The sequence below is a fragment of the Hippichthys cyanospilos genome, chromosome 17 (assembly GCF_059441005.1).
Source record: "Hippichthys cyanospilos isolate Australia breed blue-spotted pipefish chromosome 17, RoL_Hcya_1.0, whole genome shotgun sequence".
Classification (NCBI taxonomy): Eukaryota; Metazoa; Chordata; class Actinopteri; order Syngnathiformes; family Syngnathidae; genus Hippichthys; species Hippichthys cyanospilos.
This window is the reverse complement of record NC_142385.1, coordinates 15963609-15984652: the sequence shown is the minus strand read 5'-3', so window position 1 is coordinate 15984652 and position 21044 is coordinate 15963609. Positions and strand designations below refer to the sequence as shown.

Sequence of the window (21044 nt, the reverse complement as noted above, 5' to 3'; positions counted from 1 at the left end):
GAACAAGCAGTCAGCCGGTACGGACAGCGACGCGAGCATCGAGGAGCGCCGTCTTTCTCTCGGTTTTTGCCTGTAAAAGCCCTAATAACCGAGTCGGACACGCACCCAGGAGGGGGCCCGGTCCGCAGAGACCAGCCCGCGCTTTGAATAAGTCAGAAACCGAGGGGATGCGGGAGAACGCCTGGCTTTTGCATAAATCCTGATCCGTGCGTGCGTGCGTGCGTGCGCGTGTGTGAGTGTGAAGAGCTGATATAATTGTGTGACTTGGGACCGTCCATCTTTGCCTTTCAGGGGCCCTTCTGCTGGGAATTCCCTGGACAGTCAGATCTGAGCCTTCACCAATTTCATTTGGTGAGAGACCTTTGAATTCCAAAAAAAATATAATGCCGGATTTTTGGCCTTTGATTCCACACCACATAAATTAACACCTGCTAATTGATGAGATTCGGGGGGGAAAAAAAACAATTTGAATGAATGATACCTTGGGATCACGGTGATAATGATAATCACGCTTGTTGCTGCTGATGCCGCCGCCACTTTTTTGCTGATCTGCTGCTTGTTGGGCTTTGTCAGCTTTTTGGATAACCAAACTAAGTCTCATGTCTTTCTGTGTGTTTGCGCCGCCGCCTTCTCACGCCGTTTGTCTCGTATTTAACCGGCCCGGGTGATCTTGCTGATGTCTTTCACGGATACTTTATGCTAAACTGCTAAACTGTCGGTGCGAGTCTTGATCACCGTCTGATGCCAGTATAAGCACTCTATTCTTGAGTAGTACTCATACAAAGTAGTACCAGATACTTTTGATGCATAAGACTTTCTTTCAAAGACAAACTTATATCACCGACTATAGCAATTTTCCTTTAACCTTGTGCAGTTTTTTGTCCAATCTTGACATCAAAGGCATGTGACACCAAAAGGAACGCAGTGACAGAAGACCCTAGGGAGCTGAAATTTTAGCCAGATGGTGACATCATGTCAATTAGAAATGGCTTGGTTATCACACTTCCGGGAGTTTGCCACCCCCTGGCTAAAATATTGAGTGGAATGTGGACGAATTGGTCCATAAAATGGACACATCAATGCACACGGTTACTGCAATATCTTGTCAATTTGCTATTCTTCTCATTTCGGATTTCTAATTCCTGAGCAAAAAAAAAAAGAACAAAAGTGCTGATACTGCTATCGACTCGTCTAGGATACATGTACCTTGAAATGAGGCTGGTATGAGCTCCGCTACTTGTCATCAGTACTCACCCATTTCTACTCAGTAACACACCCGTGACGTGGTTTTGTCCGAATGACCTGGATTCACCCCGTGTTTCAGGCTCATTTAAAATCAGACACGTCTCCACGTGGACCCTAAACAATTGAATTATATTTTCACTCGCGAGGACAGCATTTTATCACCGGGCTGCCGAGTAATATGGATGGATACAGTAGAAGGAAGTGGTCGTTTTTTTTCTTCCTTATGCATGCGCATCCCTACATGTTTGAGCTGTGAAAATATATCCGCTTAAAGCCTCCGGAGGGGCTGAAATAGATCCCGCCGGGTCGTGGCGGGGCTTTCCACACTAGTCGCCACTGCAGGCTTGGGCCAAGTAATAAAACCGAAGTCGCTCGTTTACACACTATACCTGAGGTGGGGAAGAGGGGAGCGTTCTTCGCCGTGTTCTTTGCTAACGCACAATTGTCCTACTTTGGTCTTCCTTATAATCACGGTGACAATCCCCCCCCTAATTTTGAACTTCTACTTCAAAGTTGTGCCGCTCTCAAAGTCAACGTCGCCGTCTGCTTGGATCCGTTAGTCCTGACGGCGGTTTACAAACGTGAACTCTCTAGAAAAGCTGAGTGAGACTTTCCTGTTGTAAAAGGGCCTCCATGAATTCTATATTTCTGGGTGGCGGAAAACTGTCGACCGATCACACCGTAAGACAGTTACGCTCAAGATCCGCGTCGGTTGGCGTGCGTCACATTTGTCAATCCCGAAGGAGGCAAATCACTCGAGTGGATTTACGTCTGCCGCGAGGGTTAACGAGGAACTTCCTCCCGGGTTGTTGACCTGTCACACTCTCTTGACAGTAAAAAAGATCACGCCAATCAGATAAGCAAAAGACAAAGGGAAACGTTGCTTTTTCCGCATGTCGCCTTGGCCGCTTGACTCTCATGCGATGCGTCTTTGCTAGAACTTGTTTGACGAGGTCTGGCAGGATGGCTTTTGGGTGTGCCCGCCCGCCCGCCCGCCCTCCTCTCTTGCGTGTGTGCATCGGTGTCACACAAACACACTTTTTCACGTCCCGGCGTGGAAAGGCGTGACTGGAGTCTCGGATGACAGCTCGTCAGACGGAGGTCGGGTCGCCGGCGTCACATGTCGCGGCCTACAACAACTTGAACTCGTTTGACCCCCGCGGCGACGCTAAGCGGGAGTCGAAAAAATGCGCTAATCGCGCTTTTACCGGACGCTTTTACGTCAACAATTAGGGTCAAGGTTTACTAAATCCAATTTAGTGCTGACAAACTGTACGGCGGACTCATTTTTCACGCCCCCGCCCCCCCTCCGCCATAGTCCAAACTTTGGCTGAGAGCGGCGGCCGGGCCGCTGAGTGACAACAGAGCCGGCGGCTCGCTGTGCTACTGTATTAACGCTGGAGGCCCTTTCGCAGGGAAACTTGTTTTGACAGAACTCCAGGTGTCTCATTGTTGGCTCTGGCAGGGTTCAACAGATTTACCAATTAGCACCGGGCCGGGGGCGCCGGAAGGGTGGGGGCGGGGGGGCGGCCAAGAGGGGGCGGAGACTATTCAACCGCAGGCTGCAAGGAGGGAACAAGGAACACCCCACCTTCGGGAAAACAAATCTAATATACAGTACGAAAACATTAGCCAAAGCTACACAAACGTAAAATACGGTTTGTTTTCAAAAAGAACTGTATAAAAAGATGTATTAAAAATGGGAAAATACAAATATTACAACATAAGCAGAGGGGAATCCACAAATAATTCAGTCAAAGTCTACAGAAGCATTATATGATCAATTATTCATGGTTCAGGAAAAAAAATAGAATAAAATCTAAGAATATGAGGCAAAAGCGTCCGCAGAAATACCACAAAAAGGCAGAAATGAGATAAATACTCAAATATTTTACCAATAAATTGCAAATCTTTTAGAAAATATTTTTAAAAAAAATTCACGACAAAGTAAAGAGCAAAAACAAAAATCTAAATTATTTGTAAACATGAAGCAGAGCAAAAATCTTCTTCGACGGAACAAAATATGACAACGTAAAATATCCTGGGAAATACTGAAAGCTTGAACAAACCAAGAATAAACGCCCAGAAATCCTTATTTTTATATCTTTCTATTGGGAACCTGAAACTGGAAATGTTGAAACCGCTTCTCAGTGCCGGAGCCTTTTGGGAAAGTTTTTCGCCGGAGTAAGGCGCAGGTTCGCGAAGATCCCCAACTGCGCGGGCCTCGTCACATTTCCGTCCCTTTGACTAACCCTCCTTTGTTATTCCCAAGTGATGTCCGCTCCCTTTTTTCGAGGAAGTTTGAAGACGAGCGGTAGCTGAATGCATTTTTGCCTTTCATAAGCCGCGCAGACACAAACAAGTACGGATCCCGCACGCACAAAAGGGAAGACGGGCATCATTGTGAAGACGAAGCGAGACCGGGGGCTCGCTAACAATGCCTGTGTCAGGCATTCAGGCAGAGGGAAGAAAAAAAAAAAAAAAGTCACTTAATGTCGAGGAGTGCGTCAATTGTGCGAATCGACGCGGAGCGTGAGGGGTCAGGGTTTTTCTTCGGAAGTTGCGCATTGATGTTTCGTAAACTTGTAATTGCGTTGGAGCCATCAAGAACTCTTTGCACAACAACTCGTATTGTCATTTCCAAAGGACTCAAGTTTACTGTTTTGTTTTTTTCTTCAAGCAAACTTTGAACTGCGGTGGCGCGTTCTGGTGGTGGTTGCACTATTCCGTGGCTCCGCTTGGACAATAGACTTTCCACTTCAAACGGCACCGCAATGAACTGTGCTCGGTTTAGGCACCGGGGTCACTCAAATAGAAGGTTAGGCTTAGTTCTTCAGGTAGTAATCGGATTTTATTGGGTGGTGTATTTGGGTTAGGGTTAGCCGATCCCTTTTTGCCCAGGTTTTGAACCCCGTGGCTTTTACGCCATGCGGTTTATTTCCCGTAATTCCCCCCAAATAAGACGCACCTGTGGATAAGACCGACCCTTAACTTTGGGGTCAAATTGTGGTATTTTTTATGGTACCCCAGAGCCTCAGAGTTGCTTGTATCTTCTAATATAGTACGTATCGATGTCAAAAAGGCCAAATGACACCTTTTTTGTTTTTCGTCACCAGTGGGAAGAAAAGATTGGAATTCCCGAGGGGCCGATTTCAAGTTGCGGATGAATACGCCGCTGCGGGCAAATTTGAAGAGCGCTATCGAGGGCCGAGTGATTCCAAGAGAGCGCTTAAGCTGCCCGCACTTCTTGTTTGCTGCCACCCTTATAAAACAAGCGAGGCTTTTCTTTGAGCTTTCGCACGGGTGAACGCAACCTATTTTCTCGATGCCCGCTGTCATTCCGCCGTTACCTTCCAAACAATGCTTTCAGCTTGGCCGGGCCCGCCGGACTAAAGCTCCCCCAATTTATTTGATTTTTGCTCCTCTCCGTCGTTCCGAGAAAGACCCACCTGAACTCCGTCGGATTTGTTTGGCTCCTGTTTTGATGTGTGTCTTGTTGCTGTTTTTCTTTCTTTTTTTTCTTCCAAGACGTTGTCGTAGACGTCGTCTGAGTGCCAGCGTTTTGTTTTGGAAGGAATTCGATACGGGGCGTATTTTGCTGTCAGCGTGCTTCCCTGTTTAAGTCCTGAAGGTTTTGGCCACTTGAGCGAGACAGGCGATGATGCGATCAGACAGCGCACGCATACCTGCACAGGTGCGCACATGCTCGGCCACTTAATCATGCTTGTTATCGCCGCTTTGCCAAAAAAAGAAATGCGCCGTTTGCCAATGGGAGCGGCATTCGCCGCAACATTATTAAGTCGGTGCCAACCGAACGCTCAACTCGACCTGATTTTTGAGACATCTATGAGAAGAGATAAAAAAAAGTCATTCGCGCAAATATGAAAAATATTCCAAAACAAATAGAAAATAGAAGTACATTTTGATCAACTTAGAACAAAATATATTTCAAATACATGAACTACAACAATGCGTATATTTCAAAATAAATACTGCAATGAATATAACGATACCATCCATTTAATTAAAAAATGCATAATATAAGCGACAAAACACATCAGAAAAAAACGATATTAATTTACCAAAAAATATTGGATGAAAAATGAAAATAAATATAAATCCTGCAGAAATTGCTAAATATTAATGAAAAGTTTAAAAAAAAAGTCCACAATTATTCTGCTCTAATCGAAAAATATTGAATGGGAAAAATAAACAAATGTAGGTAAATATTGTAAAGTAATTCCCCACAAATACCATGAAAAAAGACACGGTCAGACTTAAAATATGCAAAATAAATATTGCAAAGTAATTCGATCTGAATATTAGAAACTGCAAAAATATTGTGAACGTCGCAACAAAAGTCAATCCACAATTATTAGATGTAAAACACAGTGACATCACAATAGTATGAGCACTTGTGAGAATAAAATGCAGAAAGCTGCACATTACACTTGCTCAGGTAGTTCCTTGTATTAAAATCAGCAACTTGAAGATCCCGTTTAAAAAAAAAAAAAAAGGCCTCAGCGGAAGGCGAGTGTGACGGGGTGAAAAGGAGAGTCGGATTTGGCGAGATTAAGGGGGATCATCATGCTTGATGGCTCAATCCTGACGGCATATCGGGGGGATACGTCCAAACTAATAACGGGAGAGTGCTGAAAGATGGCGGGAAACGCATGCCGGGTAAAGAATAAACGAGCCTGTCGCGGAATGCTCGACGCCGACAAAGAAGGAGCCTACCATTCGTTCGTTATTAACATTACCTAAACACATTATCCGTGTATTTATTCATCGGTTTGTCTTGTTAACATCCTCCTAGAGTTAGCCCAGCCGCGCCGAGGCACTACTTTGTGTGACAGTTGTGCCAGATATTGAAATAAACAGCCCCGGCGCTGTGATTGGCGCTCGACAGGAGCCGCCGGCTCATTAACGGACTGCGAAAGTCGGTGATGTAGAATTGGACTTTTTTTTTTTTTCCCCCTACTCCTCAAACTAATCCAGACCCTGTTTGTTGTGTCATTTTGTAATTTCTTTTCCGCCGGCTGCTATTGTAATTGGAACTTTTGGCCGAGTTGAGCGGCCGGCGGGGCCGAAGCGGGCCGGCTTGTGTTGTCCAATCGTTGAGGTGTCCAATCGTTCCTCATAACAGAATTTCCTTCTGTGGAAAATGACGGCGCATGTCCTGCACGAACATGAACGTACGCAAACAAATCACGGTAGTGTAACACCGCAAGCAATAAAGTGCAAAAATTGTCCAAAATCTGTTCATCAAACAAAAACTGCCATATTCAGAGTTTGATTTGTCTTGGGACTACTCTGAGTTGTTGTGTTGGCTACATTTTTGCTTTATGAAAAGCTTGCCGGTTGTGTTGCTAATCGCGAGTAACTGTCGTGGCCGAGGTCCGCTGATACCGGAACTGGAATTGAACCCGGGACCTCTGAACCTTGAGGTACACGTGGTCACCGGTATACTACAAGGCAGTAGCCTACGAATTTTTTTGCAAAATTTACGTGAGCGAGTGTAACCGGTAGCCGTAACCTTTTTTTCAATAAAGTAGTGACCCCTTGCGTTAAGTGCGAGGATTAGCTGTAACGTTTGTGGGGTACGGTCGCGGTAGTGCTTGCGCTTTGCTTCCAAAACACCGGAGGAAAGTGGTCACTTCCCTCCCCGTCGGCGCGCCGGACACAACGGGCTTCCTCCATCCAAGGATTTGACGAGTCGGCCGGATGACGAGCTTCCTTTGGCCCGCGCCGCGCTCGCTAATGCGAAGCACATGCTCGCCCGCCGAGCATCTGCGTTCGGGCCGCGCACCTGTTTAAACGCTCTTCCGCCTCCCCGCCGTAAAATCAGGTGCAGTCACGCCAGAAGCGGGCCGTCTGGGAGCGGGGGTCAACTCTGAATGCTTGTAATCCTCCTTGACGGAATGTTCCTTCTTGCGTTAGCGCGTGTTCGAGTGCGCGTCACGCACAGGACAGATCGCCAGCGTTGCCGGTCTTGCGCTCGCCGTTTAAACGCGCTCGTTTGCGTGTCATCGCCTGGCCGCCTGCCACCGAGGCCCCTCGGCGCTTCTGGACAACACCCGGGCCCCGGCCAGGCCGACATGAGGTCACGGAGAGGTTCTACGCCACAGGTGTTGAACTCCAGTCCTGGAGGGCCGGTATCCCGCTCATTTTCCAGTTTTCTCCCCCCTACACAGCTGATTCAAACGATTAGGATCATTTTCAAGCTCCTGTAGAGCTGTCTTTTTGAATCAGCTGTGTTGGGGGGGAGGGGGGGGGGGGTGTTAGGGTTAAATTTTGCTTACATTGAAAGTGTGCGGCATTCCTCGTGACATATTGGCAGCTAAATGTCAAAAGGATGCGCAGGAATCATCTTCCATAAGCGTTACGTCCCGTATTCTCATCATAAATGGCGTCATGCAGGGAAGAGACCGTTTTCGGATACCCACCCGAAAGCCTCCAAGTCATTCTTTGAGCCCATTTGGCGTCTACGGCATGTGGACCGGCGCCCCCCGCCGCCATAATCGCGTCCCACCAGCGCTGGCGTTGGCGGCCTCGGCACACGAAAGGCTACCTCCTCATACACGCGGCCCCGGCCGGCTTCGGGGAGCCCAAAAGGGCCGTTTGCCGCGTCGCCGCCGATTCCCTGCCGGAATGAGTTTGATGGGCTAATTGTAGCCCCCGGCGGACACGGGCGCACATCACAGCAGTTGAGCGTACGGTGAAAAGCGCACTTTTTGACATCGTACCTCCCTTTGATTGGTCTTTTTCTTTGACTGTTCTTGGACGGGTGAGTCCCTCCCGTTTTTTGTTCGGCTTTCGCGTCCGGGTGCCGCAGGCCTCACGGCGACGCTTTCTCTGGGCCAGCGGGCAGCAGGAATCCCGTCCGCGATTCCTTTCTGGTCACTGCATCTAATGGGCCCCGCCGACCTTTCGGGAGGTTGCACAATGCCCGGAAAAGACAAACAATGCAATGCGCGACGGCAAGACGCAGCGGCCTCGCTGATCAAAAAGCCCCTGCCCGTCTTTTCGGCTTGTTTTTCTTGTTGTTCTCCTTTCTCTTTGCATCAAAAAGAAATCAATATCCAAAACTTCTGAGTGCGCGTACCAGCTTATTCTCCCGTCTCTCTTTAGCGTCACGCCAGGGGAGGGAAAAAGACGGTTAAAAGCAGGGGGAGGGCACAAGGAGACGACACCGGCTCGGAAAGTCGGGAGAAAATCGATGGGAGGGATCTCGCTCCCGTCGGTGGAAACGGCGCTACGGGAGAGGAACCAACTTGTGAATGTGGAAAATGTTTTTTTTTTGTTTGTTTGCTTGTTTTTTTTTTTTTCTCGCCTACCCAGGGAGAGAACATCTGAACACCATTTGAAAAGAGTTCTTTTGGTGAGGTTGACTTGTGCGGTTAGGCTTCGTTTCATCCGAATGTGCACCAGCGCGTGTACAAGTGGCTGTCTTTGGAAAGACTCCTCGTGGCGTGTTGGAGGGTCCTCGGCGGACACGTATGCCCTGCAGGAGGCCGAATTATGAATACAACATGAGTAAACACACACCTACGTACGTGCCATTAAAATAGTACTCGCCGTATTTGATGCGAAGGCATCCCTCGGCTGCGCAAAGCACTCAAAGAGGGCCCCGGTTAATGACGGGCGCAGATACGGAGCATCAATTTGGATCAGGATTCCTGGCTCTCATCCTGGGATACTCTAGTTCGGCGGCTCTCGAAAAGGGGTGCGAGTACCCCCGGGGGTAGGTGAAAGCTCTCGGAGGGGCTGCCGGAGATTTTATCGGGCTTTCTGCAGCTGTCGGCAAATCTAGTTTATTGCCGTGACAGGGACGGCGCGTTTTTCTTTTCGGATTAAGAGCGAATGAATCGGAACAAGAAGCGACGCTGAATTGTGTTATAGTGGCGGTTCGTTAAATTGTTGCATGCCTTTATTTTGTTACGTTTCTTTCGGCAACTACGCTTTAAAATGGGTGATTGACAGATGGAAACTAAAAGTCAGAGGTCCCAAATGCATATTTAATAGAGCTTTTGCGCAGTTCTTACTGTGTGGCATCCTGGCGTAATCAAGCAAAAAGTGGGCAAACATGGAAACTTGAATGGCACCCTGAATTCAGAGCGCGTCAGTCACTCAAATGTGCAAATTTCAAAGGGATTCTCATCTGAGACTCGCCGGATGCCCTCTTGGGCATCTTTGTTTTGTGCGAGTTTCCCTCCCTGTACCAAATATGCACATAACTGCGCATGACCATAAATACATAAATAGTAGCCGTGGTTTTTAGTATTGGGTAATATTACCTAACTATGTGGGCACACTGCTGCCTCCCACAGGACTATCCAGGTACTGCACCAAGATGCCTGTTTAAAAATCTTTTCTTTTGTGTGAATCGGCTGCAATCAGCCTAATTCCAGAATGATTCGCACACTGATGTATTCCTGGGCCCTTTTGGTGTTGACTTCCATATTTTGTGAAACAGGACAGCTGCGAACACGGGTCACAATGGCGCGCGCAAAGCCCAAGCACAATTCGCAGCGCGAGCGGCGAATGGCATTCAGGCTGGCGTCGGCACCGAGTCGGTCGCCCGCCCGCCCGCCCGCCCGCCGCAGATGGGGCGGGGCGGGTCAGCGCGACCGGCGCAGTCGGCACCTTGGCACTCGGATGCGTCGCCGATGCGCCTTCGGCTTTCATATTGTCACCGCTTCCTGTTTTGAAAGGCGCGCGGGGAGCAAAATTTCCTCCGAGATGAAAAGGCCGGCGCTTTCAAAACGTGTCCAAGCGCAAACGTGAAAAAAGGGGGGGGGGAGCCAGAGCCGATCTGTAAACATCTCGGCGGAGGGGTCGACGGAAAAGGAATTGTGAGGAGGAGGGATGGAAATGATGCGTTCATTTGCCTTCTTCTTCTCTGTCGTCGTCTTTTTTGTTTTGTTTTTGATTAGCTGATGAAAGAGAGGCGGCTTTTTTTTGTTCGCCGCCAGCTGTATTGCTCTATTCAGCGTACGGGGGGCACGGAACCACGCGCACAGCCACCACCCACTTAACCCCCTTCCCAAAAAAGCCTCTGTGACATCTGCATCCACGCGGCGCCGCATTCGCCGCAGCCGGCGAGTATTTATAGAGCCGTTTGTTTTCTAACCCCGCCGCTCTGATCCCCCCCCCCCCCAAAAAAAAAAAAAAAAACACTTTAAAGAGGATTTTTCTTTCACTGCGCTTTTTGACAGCCGAGGTTACACGACCCGCCAATGCACCGGTGACACCGTTTTTTTTTTTTTCCCGGGATTGTCACGTTTGTTCAGTGACTGTTCAGCTGCTGGAATGGCGTCTCGATGCCCCCCCCCCCCCCTTCCCCATGACTGGGCCGCGTCTCAAATGGGGCTTAAGTGTTACCTTGGGCACGGTCGAAGGAAGTGTCGCCAAACACTGCGCGCCGGTCTTCAATCCACGCCGATACAGTAAAAGGTTTACAGATATCAAGTCGCGAATTCTCAAGGGGGCACATTGTGAATTGCGCCATCCGATTCAGGGGAGACTTCCGTCATATCGGGATCCTCCAGTCGTCCTTTGCCATTTTGCTGCTTCGTTTTTCGCGAGCTCACCGATTCGCGGATTCTTTCCTAATTCAAATTTTTGCTCTTACATTTTTCATGTGAGTTTTGGGAACTAGCCATCCCCAGTCGGAGCCCATGCGGACTCCGTTTTCATCCTTTGCTCCCACGGTTCATGTTTCCCGGGGGCTGCGGCAGCGCCACCTCGGGGCCCGCGGCGACATGGCCCCGCTCTAAATCCGGGAGAGAGGCGGGGCCGGCCGCTCGCCACGCGGGCCTTTGCTGGGTCGCTGAGCATTATCGATAGAGAGCTGCAGATGCCGCTGAGCCGCTGAAACGGCAAAGCCCGCGTGTGTGTGACCCCTAAAAGCTGCGACCCATGAGGAGAAAGGGAGGAGTTAATCACACTGAGCTGCAAGTCTTGGGGGCCATTTGTTGTGTGTCTTCTCTACCTTGTGAGGTCTTAATCCAGCGCAGCCTGCCGCTCTTCATTTTGACAGCACGTTTGGCTTTTTTTGTGTTGTTTTTCTGCAACGCTCATAAGCCCAGCGCGTTTTTTTTTTCTTTTTTTTTGCGCAGACGTGTAATAATGTCCCCGTAAAAGTCAAGTCGGGAAGGGCCTCATTTTCTGTCTTCTGGAAGGAGAGGCATAATTAAGATATACAGCCCACTGAATATATGGAGTGAAAATATAGAGAAGCAGCCCAGTGGCAGCCTGCGGTTTTCGTCTCGGGCTCAAGATGGTGCGCCAGTGTGTGTGGATCTTTGTTATGTGTGAGGAGCAGCGTGCTATAAAAGGCTAGCGGCCAGAGCTTTTGCCTTTTCCTTATGTTGAGGTCAGCGCCAGCCAAGTGTTTGTACGTGTGTGTGAACACGTAGTCGGAGTGTGTGGGTGTGTCGCGTTTGGGCCGGCGGGGACCAGGGATGTCTCAATAGATGCCCCCCACCCCCAAGTGCCTACCGTACCGAGGTCCGATCCGATACCCCGATACCTTTAGCTGTCTTTGTGTGTGTGTGTGTGTGTGTAATGTTAAATCTGTGTATGTCAGGGCTGTGAAATGAATGGAATTGACTGATCATGAAATTGGGGTTTCGCATGTTTACAATAGTTACTTGAAGTCTGGCATTCATGCAAGTTATGCACAAGCTACGTATGTTATTGCAAAAGCGATGAATGTTTAAATTAACTTTATCATTGTCTAACCATTTTGCACACAATTGTGTTTGGAATGAATCAAACCTTCTTTAAATATATTACTTAAATTACTTAAATTTGTGTAGATTAAAATCAATTTGTCCGGAGTGACTGAAAAAAACATGGAGGTTTTCATTTCAGGCCGACGTCTTTAATGTATTTAGTTTTCTTTTTCTCGTTTTTTTCCAAAACATTCAAATATTTTCGAAGACGTTTTTGGACGTTTTAAATGGTTACATCTGCAATCGTGCTGTTCGCCTCACAATATATTTTTCATTTTGTTGTGCCCCCTAAAAAAAAAAATGTTAAAATGAATATACAATACAATATGTTGGATTTCCAAAAAAAGTAAAAAAAATGTTTTTGTATTATTTTGTTTTATTTATTTATTGCTTTTGTTGTTTTCCTTGCTTAATAAAATATTAAAACATTACTTCTTTAGGCAAATTACTATGCTAATAATTATGTAATAATAACATATTAAGAATATCTAATAATAAATAAAATACAATAATAAATCATAATTATAATAATAATAAAAAAGTGAATGTACTAGTTTTTACTTCAAAAAATGAATGCACATTTTGTTTCAGTTTTTGCCCACTACATCCGAAAACAAAAGACAAAACTAAAGAAAATTTGCTGTCCTTTCATGCTATAAAAAACAAAAGGAGGCTATTGTGGGTATTAGCTAGGACGCGTCCCTTTGCTCGCACGCGCGCGCGCGCAGGAACGCCTCAGTTGTTTAAGGGCTTTGTCACTTTCTAATGATAACTATCCATCAATAGGTGGGGCGGCGGCAATGAAGACGGATTGAATCGGCGGCTCGGTAATTGCGGCGACGGGACCATTGAACAGCGTTCGCACTTGATTACAAGCTCGCTTAGTCGCCCGCCACCCTTATCGCGTGCTTCCTAACGGCGAGCGAAGGGGCCCCGTCACGCCGTTCAAGCCCCATTGTGGGAAAACGCCGCCAACGCGCCGGCCGTCCATCAAGCTCCCTCGGCAAAAGTGGCCTCGAGTGTTTGTTTAGGACGGGCGTCCGGGAAACGGACTTGGGGAAAAGGAGGACGCCACTCGGCGCCGTTAACCTCACCCGGCCGGGCTCATTAAAAATCCCTCCTTTCAAGCGGCGGACGCCTCGGCCGAAAGTGCAAATGTGTCCGAACCCTTAAAAGTCATTTGCGAAGGTATGATAGGATTGGATATGATGGGGCGGCCTAATCTGGACCCTTTCAAGTCGGCCGAGGCTTAAGAAGACGATCTCAAAGTGGGCCCCGCGGCCGAGGTTGACGCCGACGCGAATCCGTCAACATCCGCCGAGAAAAAGTTGACTTTCCCGGGCCGGGCCGGGCCGGGCTAATTGCGCCTCATCCGAAGTGCGTTTGCGCGCCCCGCCGTCGCCTCGGAAGGACGCGGCCGTAATTGCGCCTCGCCGCGTTTGTTTGCCGTTTGGATTTTTGGCCCGCTAATGGCTCGGCGGCCCCGGGGGGCTCTCCCCGACCGCCTTTTGTTTGCTCGGGCACGCGTCGTCGTCGCAATCCAAATAATTACAAATGCGCCGTTCGACGTGATCTCATTTTTAACCCCGCCGGCTTATTAAACGCTCCTTATTATGAAACGATTCTTTTAGCCAGTTGTGTGAACATTCAAATTCACACGGGTGACATTTTCCGGTGCGGTCGGCGGGCGGGCTCACTTTAGACTTGCACTATAGTTATTTGAATTTTTGACTTTGTCATTTGGAAAAGTCTGAAAATGAGCTAAATCTTAACGTCAAGGTTTTCAGCGAAAAGGATTCAATAATGGCGACGAATAGCTTTACGCGAAAACTGGTTTGGTTCCGTTGTTCGTAATACGTCATTGTTGTCTGTGTATCGTTTAAAAGCAATACATTTATGAATGCTTAGTTTATGTATAATCAGTTTGCATTCTTTTGTTTCGCACAGGATTTAGTTTTCATCGATCGAAACATTTTTAAATCGATAACGTTTGTTACGTTGAATAATATCAACCGTATGGAAAATTTGAGGCGATATCACCCCCAAAATACAGTATTTTTTCTTCTTTTTTTCAAGGCGGTTCAGCAAACATTTCTTTTAAGCTTTGATGTATTCATTATTGAAGTCCGATTATTTAGGTTTCACGCGCATTCACTTAAAGCACGAAGGCTTTTGGATAGCTGTCTAAGTGGCTTTCAATCAGAACCATATTTTTAGGAAGCAAATGGCTTTTTTTTAGATCGTGTTTTCCTGTCGGTCACGATGGGGGCAAATACGGCCAGGTTCAACCTGGTCAAGAAAATTTTCCGCGTCCTCCCGACACACATTTGGCGCGCGTGATCCACGCGCGCGCAAGCCTCCGCAGCAGATAGCTGAGGAAATGAAATTTAAAAACTTGTTTGCGCCGCTTCAGACGTTCCCTTTGGCCTTTCGTCGGGGGCGGGGGGGGGGGGGGGGGGGGCGAGCGTACGGCCTCCGAACCTATTGTCCGGTCCTTAGCCAGAAGGCAAACGGCAGCCCGAAATCTGATTAGCCCCCATTATAAAGAGTGATATTTTCATCCCGCTGATTCTCGGCACCGCGTCCCAGCATCGGGCCGCTTCATACCGGGAAAAAGCCGGCTCTTTTGACAGATAGTAGATATTCCCCCGCGCGGCCCGTTTGGACGTCGGCTGTCTTTAATGTCACGCGAGGGGAACGGGACGGCCGAGGAAATAAAAAGCATCTAAATAATGTGGAAAGATCAGGAATCGATGGGCCGGAGGAATGCGATATGCGAGCGCCCCCGCCGCACGACCGCCGTCTTCCCTCCGCCGCCGCCGAACTCGCTTTTGTCCGGGGCCCTCGGAGATGTAACTCAAGCATAAGGAAGCCGCTGACAATAGCTGGATTTGCCCGCCCAAAATAGCCTTTTACTTCAAGCTCGCTCGCGGCTTTATTGAGTTACGGCGACGGGAGGCTTCCCGTTTCACGTTTTAATGAAAGACGCCCACGATCAATGACGCCGCCAAACGCTGGATTCAATTTGATCAAATGCCTTTTTGGCTTCAAATTCTACGGGTTGGCGCGTGTGGATACCGCTCACCTTTTACCAAGTTCGGATGCGGGCGAAATAATTCCCCACACCATGATAATATTTAATTTCCTAGTTCTAATTAACAGTTGAAATTATTACAGTAAAAATTCCTGATTTAAAATGGAAAAAAAAAATCAACACTGTATGTCAAAGCACATCCGTTTATTACAATCTTAACTTGTGCTTTGCCTGTTTACACATTTGCAAATGCGGAAACCGATTTGCGATAACAAACAAAAAACCCACCGTCTAATTATATTCCTTTTAATGTGATAATGGCATTTATCGTTTCTAACGCTTTGGCTTGGAACGCCGGGGCACATTTAGACTACTTTAGCGCATACATTTCCCCCGTCTGAAGCCACGCCGGACCGCCTTTAAAAATAATCTCAACGGGTCACGTGCGGGGCGACGGTGTTGGGTTTCAACTTCTGTGGCGAGTTGTGATCTGTTCTAATGAGAAATAATAATAATAAAAAAAAAAAAGTAGAATGCGGCTTTGACACAAAGCGCCGCCGCGCTGAGGCTGCGAGATAGACGTCGGATTAAAAAAAAAAAAAGAAAGGAAGGAAGGGAGGGAGGGGAAAAAACAATTCCTGTCCATTTCGACGAGATAAATTTAATTTCTTTGCTATTTGGAGGTCTTCTTTGAAAACAGGCAATGGTAATGAGCACATTCAAAACGGCAGAATAGATTTACCCTCCCGCTTCAAATGAGCCGGCGTTATCGGCGTCCGTCATTCGCGCTTTCCCATTTTCCAGCCGCTAATTGATGTTTTTGATGTCGGCCCGGGAAAAATGGAAGCAAATGTCATGTGTGAACCGGCGCGGAAGTTAATAAGATTGACTCCGTCGGGCTGAATCTGCAACGGGCGGCGGGGAAGCGCGTATTGGGGGCGGACGGCGAATTTGCCCCGTCCATCTGGCGTCAAGTGAAATCCACACCTTCGGTTGAAGGATTTCGCCCGAAAAAAAACAAAAAAAGTATTTGCAAGTGTTTTCTTGCCGATTAGAGCGCGTTTTTTTTTTTTTTTTTCCGGTGGGGGCCCGAGCTTTTCCATCTCGGCGTCGAAACAATACGCGTTTTTAATGCCGTTTTGAGTCTGAAAAGCCGTAGCGCTTCATAAAGGGTTAGCTTGGGATTTGGCTAAAAAAAAAAAAGAAAAAGAAAATGCACCTTTATAAGTCGGGGTCAGCGCATATGCTTGGCCGATGTGTAACAGAGCCTGAGTTTAAATCCCCCCGAATAAAAGGATGGAAGCACCACCGGGGTCGCACCATCTTGAGCCATTTATCCAGCTTTGGCGGCTAGCCAAACGGCGAAGCCTTCGTAGTTTTGCGGAAAAATAAATCAAACTATTAAACGAACGGCATTTTATTGCCACCACGTGCATATTAATCTCCCCGCCGTTTAAATAGCGCTAAAATATATGCGATTGTCATACGGATTATTACGCCTCAGTGCATTTTTTTTCCTTTTTTTTTTGCCTAAATGGGCCACGACCCCCCCGAGGCAGTTTTCTTTTTGAATAAAAAAAAAAAAAAGTAGCCTCTGCTCGCGTCGAGCCCTTCGAGGATCGAGGATAAGGGACATTATTCTCGGAATAGGCAATTAATTCTGCTGGCAACGATCGGTCGGAGCGCCCCCCCCCCCCCAAACGCCCTCCATTCGCCATTTGAAATGCTAACACAATGAAATATTTTTCTATTGGTCGGCCTCCCCCCGGTTAAGCCGCCATCGGCCGCCGGCGAAGAATTTCATCGACTGATGAGACCACAGGCGTGCCCGATAAAAAGGTTAACCGTACGTGACCGGCACGCCGAGCGGCTCCGCCGTTACCTTCAACTCGCAAGTTTGCCGTAACTTTTGTTCGACTTTATCCCCGTTGTTGCCGAGAGCGCTCTTGCGCGGTGGCCGGAAGCTCAAACTGAAAGTGTTTTGGTTTTTTAATGATTATTTCCCCGTAAATAAAATGGCGGGATGACTTCCTTTGGCGGCAGGTTGGGCAAAACATTTTTCGCTAACCTGGCCTTATCACCCAATTTGGGCTGACAAAATATCGTCAAATGTAAATATAAATTTACTTTCGACCTCCTCAAAATGGTCAGTAAAGGGTTAAGCTCTGTGTGAACATTTACTTAGTCTTGGAATCACAGATCGGTGAAAAAATTGGTAACTTGCCGTTTCGTAAAAATATTTTCGAGTTGAAGGCAACTTGCAAAAGAAAAAGTTGAAGTCATTATTTGCATTTTGCAGGCCACGTCAAACGATGTGGCGGGCCAGATCTCGCCCCTGGGCCTTCAGTTGGACACCTGTGGACTAAATGATCCTTTTAAATAAGATTTTTTACTAAGGTTGTTTTCTGAATTTTTTTTTTTTTTTAATATGCGTTTTTTCTTGTTTATCATTCTATATTTCCTTTTGTTTTTCATGAATGTTGTAAGACCTGGTCACACACGTGATATACTTTTCAACGGTTGGCATTATTTTTGATCAAATCGCTCTCTGTTTAAACACTCTCAAAGTTCAAATCTTTGTCGAAGGCATGACAGCGAAATGTGAAGCGCGTTATAGCGAGGGAACGCTGTGTACTTGAAGTCGACTCTTACTTTAACTTGACAGTCGCGTGCCCGTCAAAGAATAAAAAATGTCTTCTTTCGCGACAAAAATGCATTATGTTTCAGCTAGCTTACCAAAAGTTCCGTTTGCTTTTCCTGTTACTCGAAAGGAATTTGCTATTTTGCGTCTTTGGGGTCGTCATAGTTACCGGCGCGCGGCGGCAGATGGACAGCGAGCTCCGACTGTACATTTGGTAATGTATATTTGATGTGGTTTCCATTGTAGTAGCAAAGATTCCCATCTTGCTATTGGAGCAAGCGGCCAAGAGTAACGTAGCTAAAGGCCCCATTGTGGTGTCGCTGTCAATTTAGCCCTTCCCGCTACTGTACGTGTTGCCGTTACGCAAGGCGCCGCGCGTGGCTCGCGCCTTTGTGTTGCCTTATCTGCCTCGCGCTGCTGCGTGTGCGTAGTGTGCCGACTTTTAATACAAATCTAGGATGGCACATTTTTTCCACCTTCGGGAACCCGATGAGATAGAGTGGGAGGAACGCAAGACGCTTTCCGGATTGCTACTCCGTCCGTTTGTAGAAATATACAGTGTACACACACACACACACACATATATATATATATATATATATATATATATATATATATATATATATATATATATATATATATATATATATATATATATATATATATATATATATATGTGTGTGTATGTATGTATATGTGTGTGTATGTATGTATATGGGGAGGGACGGAGGCAGGTGGCTTTGGCTCGGCAACGGCATGACAAACCGCCGTCGGAAAGGTGGGGCCCGTTGATCAATTGCGTCCACATGACAGCTTTGCCGCCGACTTGACTGGACTGGACCGGAGTGAGGAGTGCGGCGGCAGAAGCGGCTCCATCTCCCGCTTCAACTCACTGATTGGCCGTGCTTGCTTTCCATACAGGCCCGTTGTTTCATTGTTTTTTTTTTAACGCCGTTTCCGCCGTTATTTCTTTCACCGTTTATCATATGCTTAGGCAAAGTGGTGCTGTTTTTTTTTAACGAATTTACTGTACATAATTGAATACAAATGTTTTCAATTTGATACAAAATGAACCTTGAATGCGAATTATATCATGATACACTTTTCAAAAATGATAATATTTCTGAATGAAGTGTTACCTCGAATTATTATGACAATTATCATGGCAAAAATGACCGGTTTTATGTTCAATATTAACATTTTAAGTATCTTGCGTCCACATTTCACCCCCCCCCCCCCCCCCCGGAATATTTGAATGAGCTTGCCCAGCTGTCCTATCCAAGGATCAAATGCAGCCCCTGAGCACAAAAGTTTGCACCCCCCCATGTGGAGAGACTGATACAGTAAGAATTGAATCACCTCTCCTACTGGCTTTATTTTGCATCCCCACCACATAATCAATTTCCTTAACCTACGTCTTAACACCATATGCATTTCTGTATGCATGTAAATGCTTTGTAATTCTAGTTGAACGCAGTCATATGACAAGTTGGAAAGATGGCGATGATGGTGAAGGTGTGTGTGTGTGTGTGTGTGTGGGGGGGGGGGGGGGGGGTATAGTGAGCTTTGCTGCTTCTCTTTTTTTTTTTTCTCAGTTCTGGGATTTGACATTGACTCCAGGCAATGCGCATCAGCGCCTGATGTGCGGTCGGGATCATTGCGCAAACGCAAATCAAGTCTTTGTCAGTCGGGATGAAAGGCAGAAAAAAGCTTTTTATATCTTTTTTTTTTAATTGCAATTTTTTCCTCCGCGGTTAAATTCATATATACATAATTAAGTGAAGCGTTCATTGTTTTGTTTTTTTTCCCCAGCTGTTTACGCCGATCTGCATTTGTTTTATTGCAAAACACCCCGCGCCCCTCAAACTCCATCAATCACCGCAGTAAGTTGCAGAATGGCAAAACGATTGTCAGCAAACGGCAGGGGGGGGGCTTTAAACTGACCCCTTCACTAAACAGATACGTCTGAGTCGGCAACGTGCAAGAATTTTCCGGTCCAGGTTTTATGTTGCCGTTAATATTGATGTCAAGTTGTGTTTAGAGTCTAAGTAAGAATGAGCAAAATCCGTCATTTCCTTCATTACAACCATTTTCTATAATGACTTTTTTTTTTCTTTTAGTAGTCATCTAAAAACGGTCCTAATTAAAGCTCAAAAGACATGCATTGTTGCCATTTACCATATTACCATACTTTCAGCATAATTTGATATTTGCATTTGATAGCATTGTTTAGTAAATATTTCCCTATATTTTCCCTGTCTGCACAACTACATTTTTAATTGATTTTAATCAAAGTAGTAAACCACACATATCTAAAGGTTTGATTTCTTTAAAAAAAAAAAAAAATCATGTGCAAAATGGAGTCCAGCATGTTTTCAAACATTCTCTATCAAACACGCCTGATTCAAATGATCATTTTCAAGCTCCTGTCGAGCTTGCTAATAAGCTAATTATTTCAATTGAAAATTTGAGAGAGAAAACTGGGAAGCATGCTGGATACCGGCCCTCCTGGACTGGAATTCCACCCCTATACACTGGCGCCACAAGGACTCGGTATGCTTGTACTCGTATCGGTCTGACAAACTTGGCAAGAGCCAGAAAATGATAGGAGTAGTTGTCCTACTTTGATGTTGTTATTTGGCGTCCTTCAAATGTTGCACTTTAGCGGCATGGTTTGCACTCCACCAGGAGTGAGACGGAGAGGTGTCACGTTTGACGACTTCCTCAATAAACGCTTGCAAACGTTAACTCGCTACCTCCACCCAGTGGAGGTGCTAAAGTAATAGTAGGAAGGAAAAAAAAAGTGCAGGTGTGATTGGCAGCGGGCCGCATTTAATGCTGTGCGCCTTAAGCCAAGTGTGCGGTGTGTGTGTGTGTAGGGGGGGGGGGGGGTGTACTCGGCACACAATAGCAGCGCTATCTCGCCGGCGCTCTCGCTTTGTCTCTCTCATTGTGCGCCTTATTACACGCCGTATTTGCCGTGAAGAATCCTCCATCCCGGCTTCTTATCGGCGCCGAATGCTAATGCCGATTGTCGCCGCGTCTTGTCGTTTCAATCTCAAAGCGCATCTCGGCAAAAAAGCCCTCGGGTTAAAAAAATGAATAAAATAAAGTGTTTCCGTCATGAAATTCATATGCAGGATTCCAAAAATAATAAGGAAAATCTCACACGGCGGAGCCGGATCCGGATCCGGGCCGGATCAGGGTGCGAGCGCGAGGCGAATTTGGGTACGAGCGGCCTTTTTTTTTTTTTTTTTTTTTTTTTAATCCCCCCGGTGATGCGAAGGCCCCGCTCGGGTGATCAAAGCGCGGCTTGTTTTATGCGGCCGCTTTGAAGTGGGCCCGGTCACCTACAGCACTCACTTCATCAACTTCACCAGTGTCT

The 21044-nt window shown here is 46.8% G+C and overlaps 1 protein-coding gene across 22 annotated transcripts in view; it reads left to right on the top strand.

Moving 5' to 3' along the window:
• tcf7l2 (transcription factor 7 like 2) overlaps positions 1–21044 on the top strand; it is an 86804-nt gene that overhangs the window by 37732 nt on the left and 28028 nt on the right. For 13 of the 22 annotated variants that reach the window (XM_088439913.1, XM_088439912.1, XM_088439918.1 and 10 more), the window contains exon 5: positions 292–351. The exons of the other annotated variants lie outside the window; for them this stretch is intronic. In XM_088439913.1, the coding sequence (XP_088296039.1) occupies positions 292–351 (60 nt within the window). The remainder of the gene's footprint in view (positions 1–291; positions 352–21044) is intronic. 22 annotated transcript variants of the gene reach the window in all.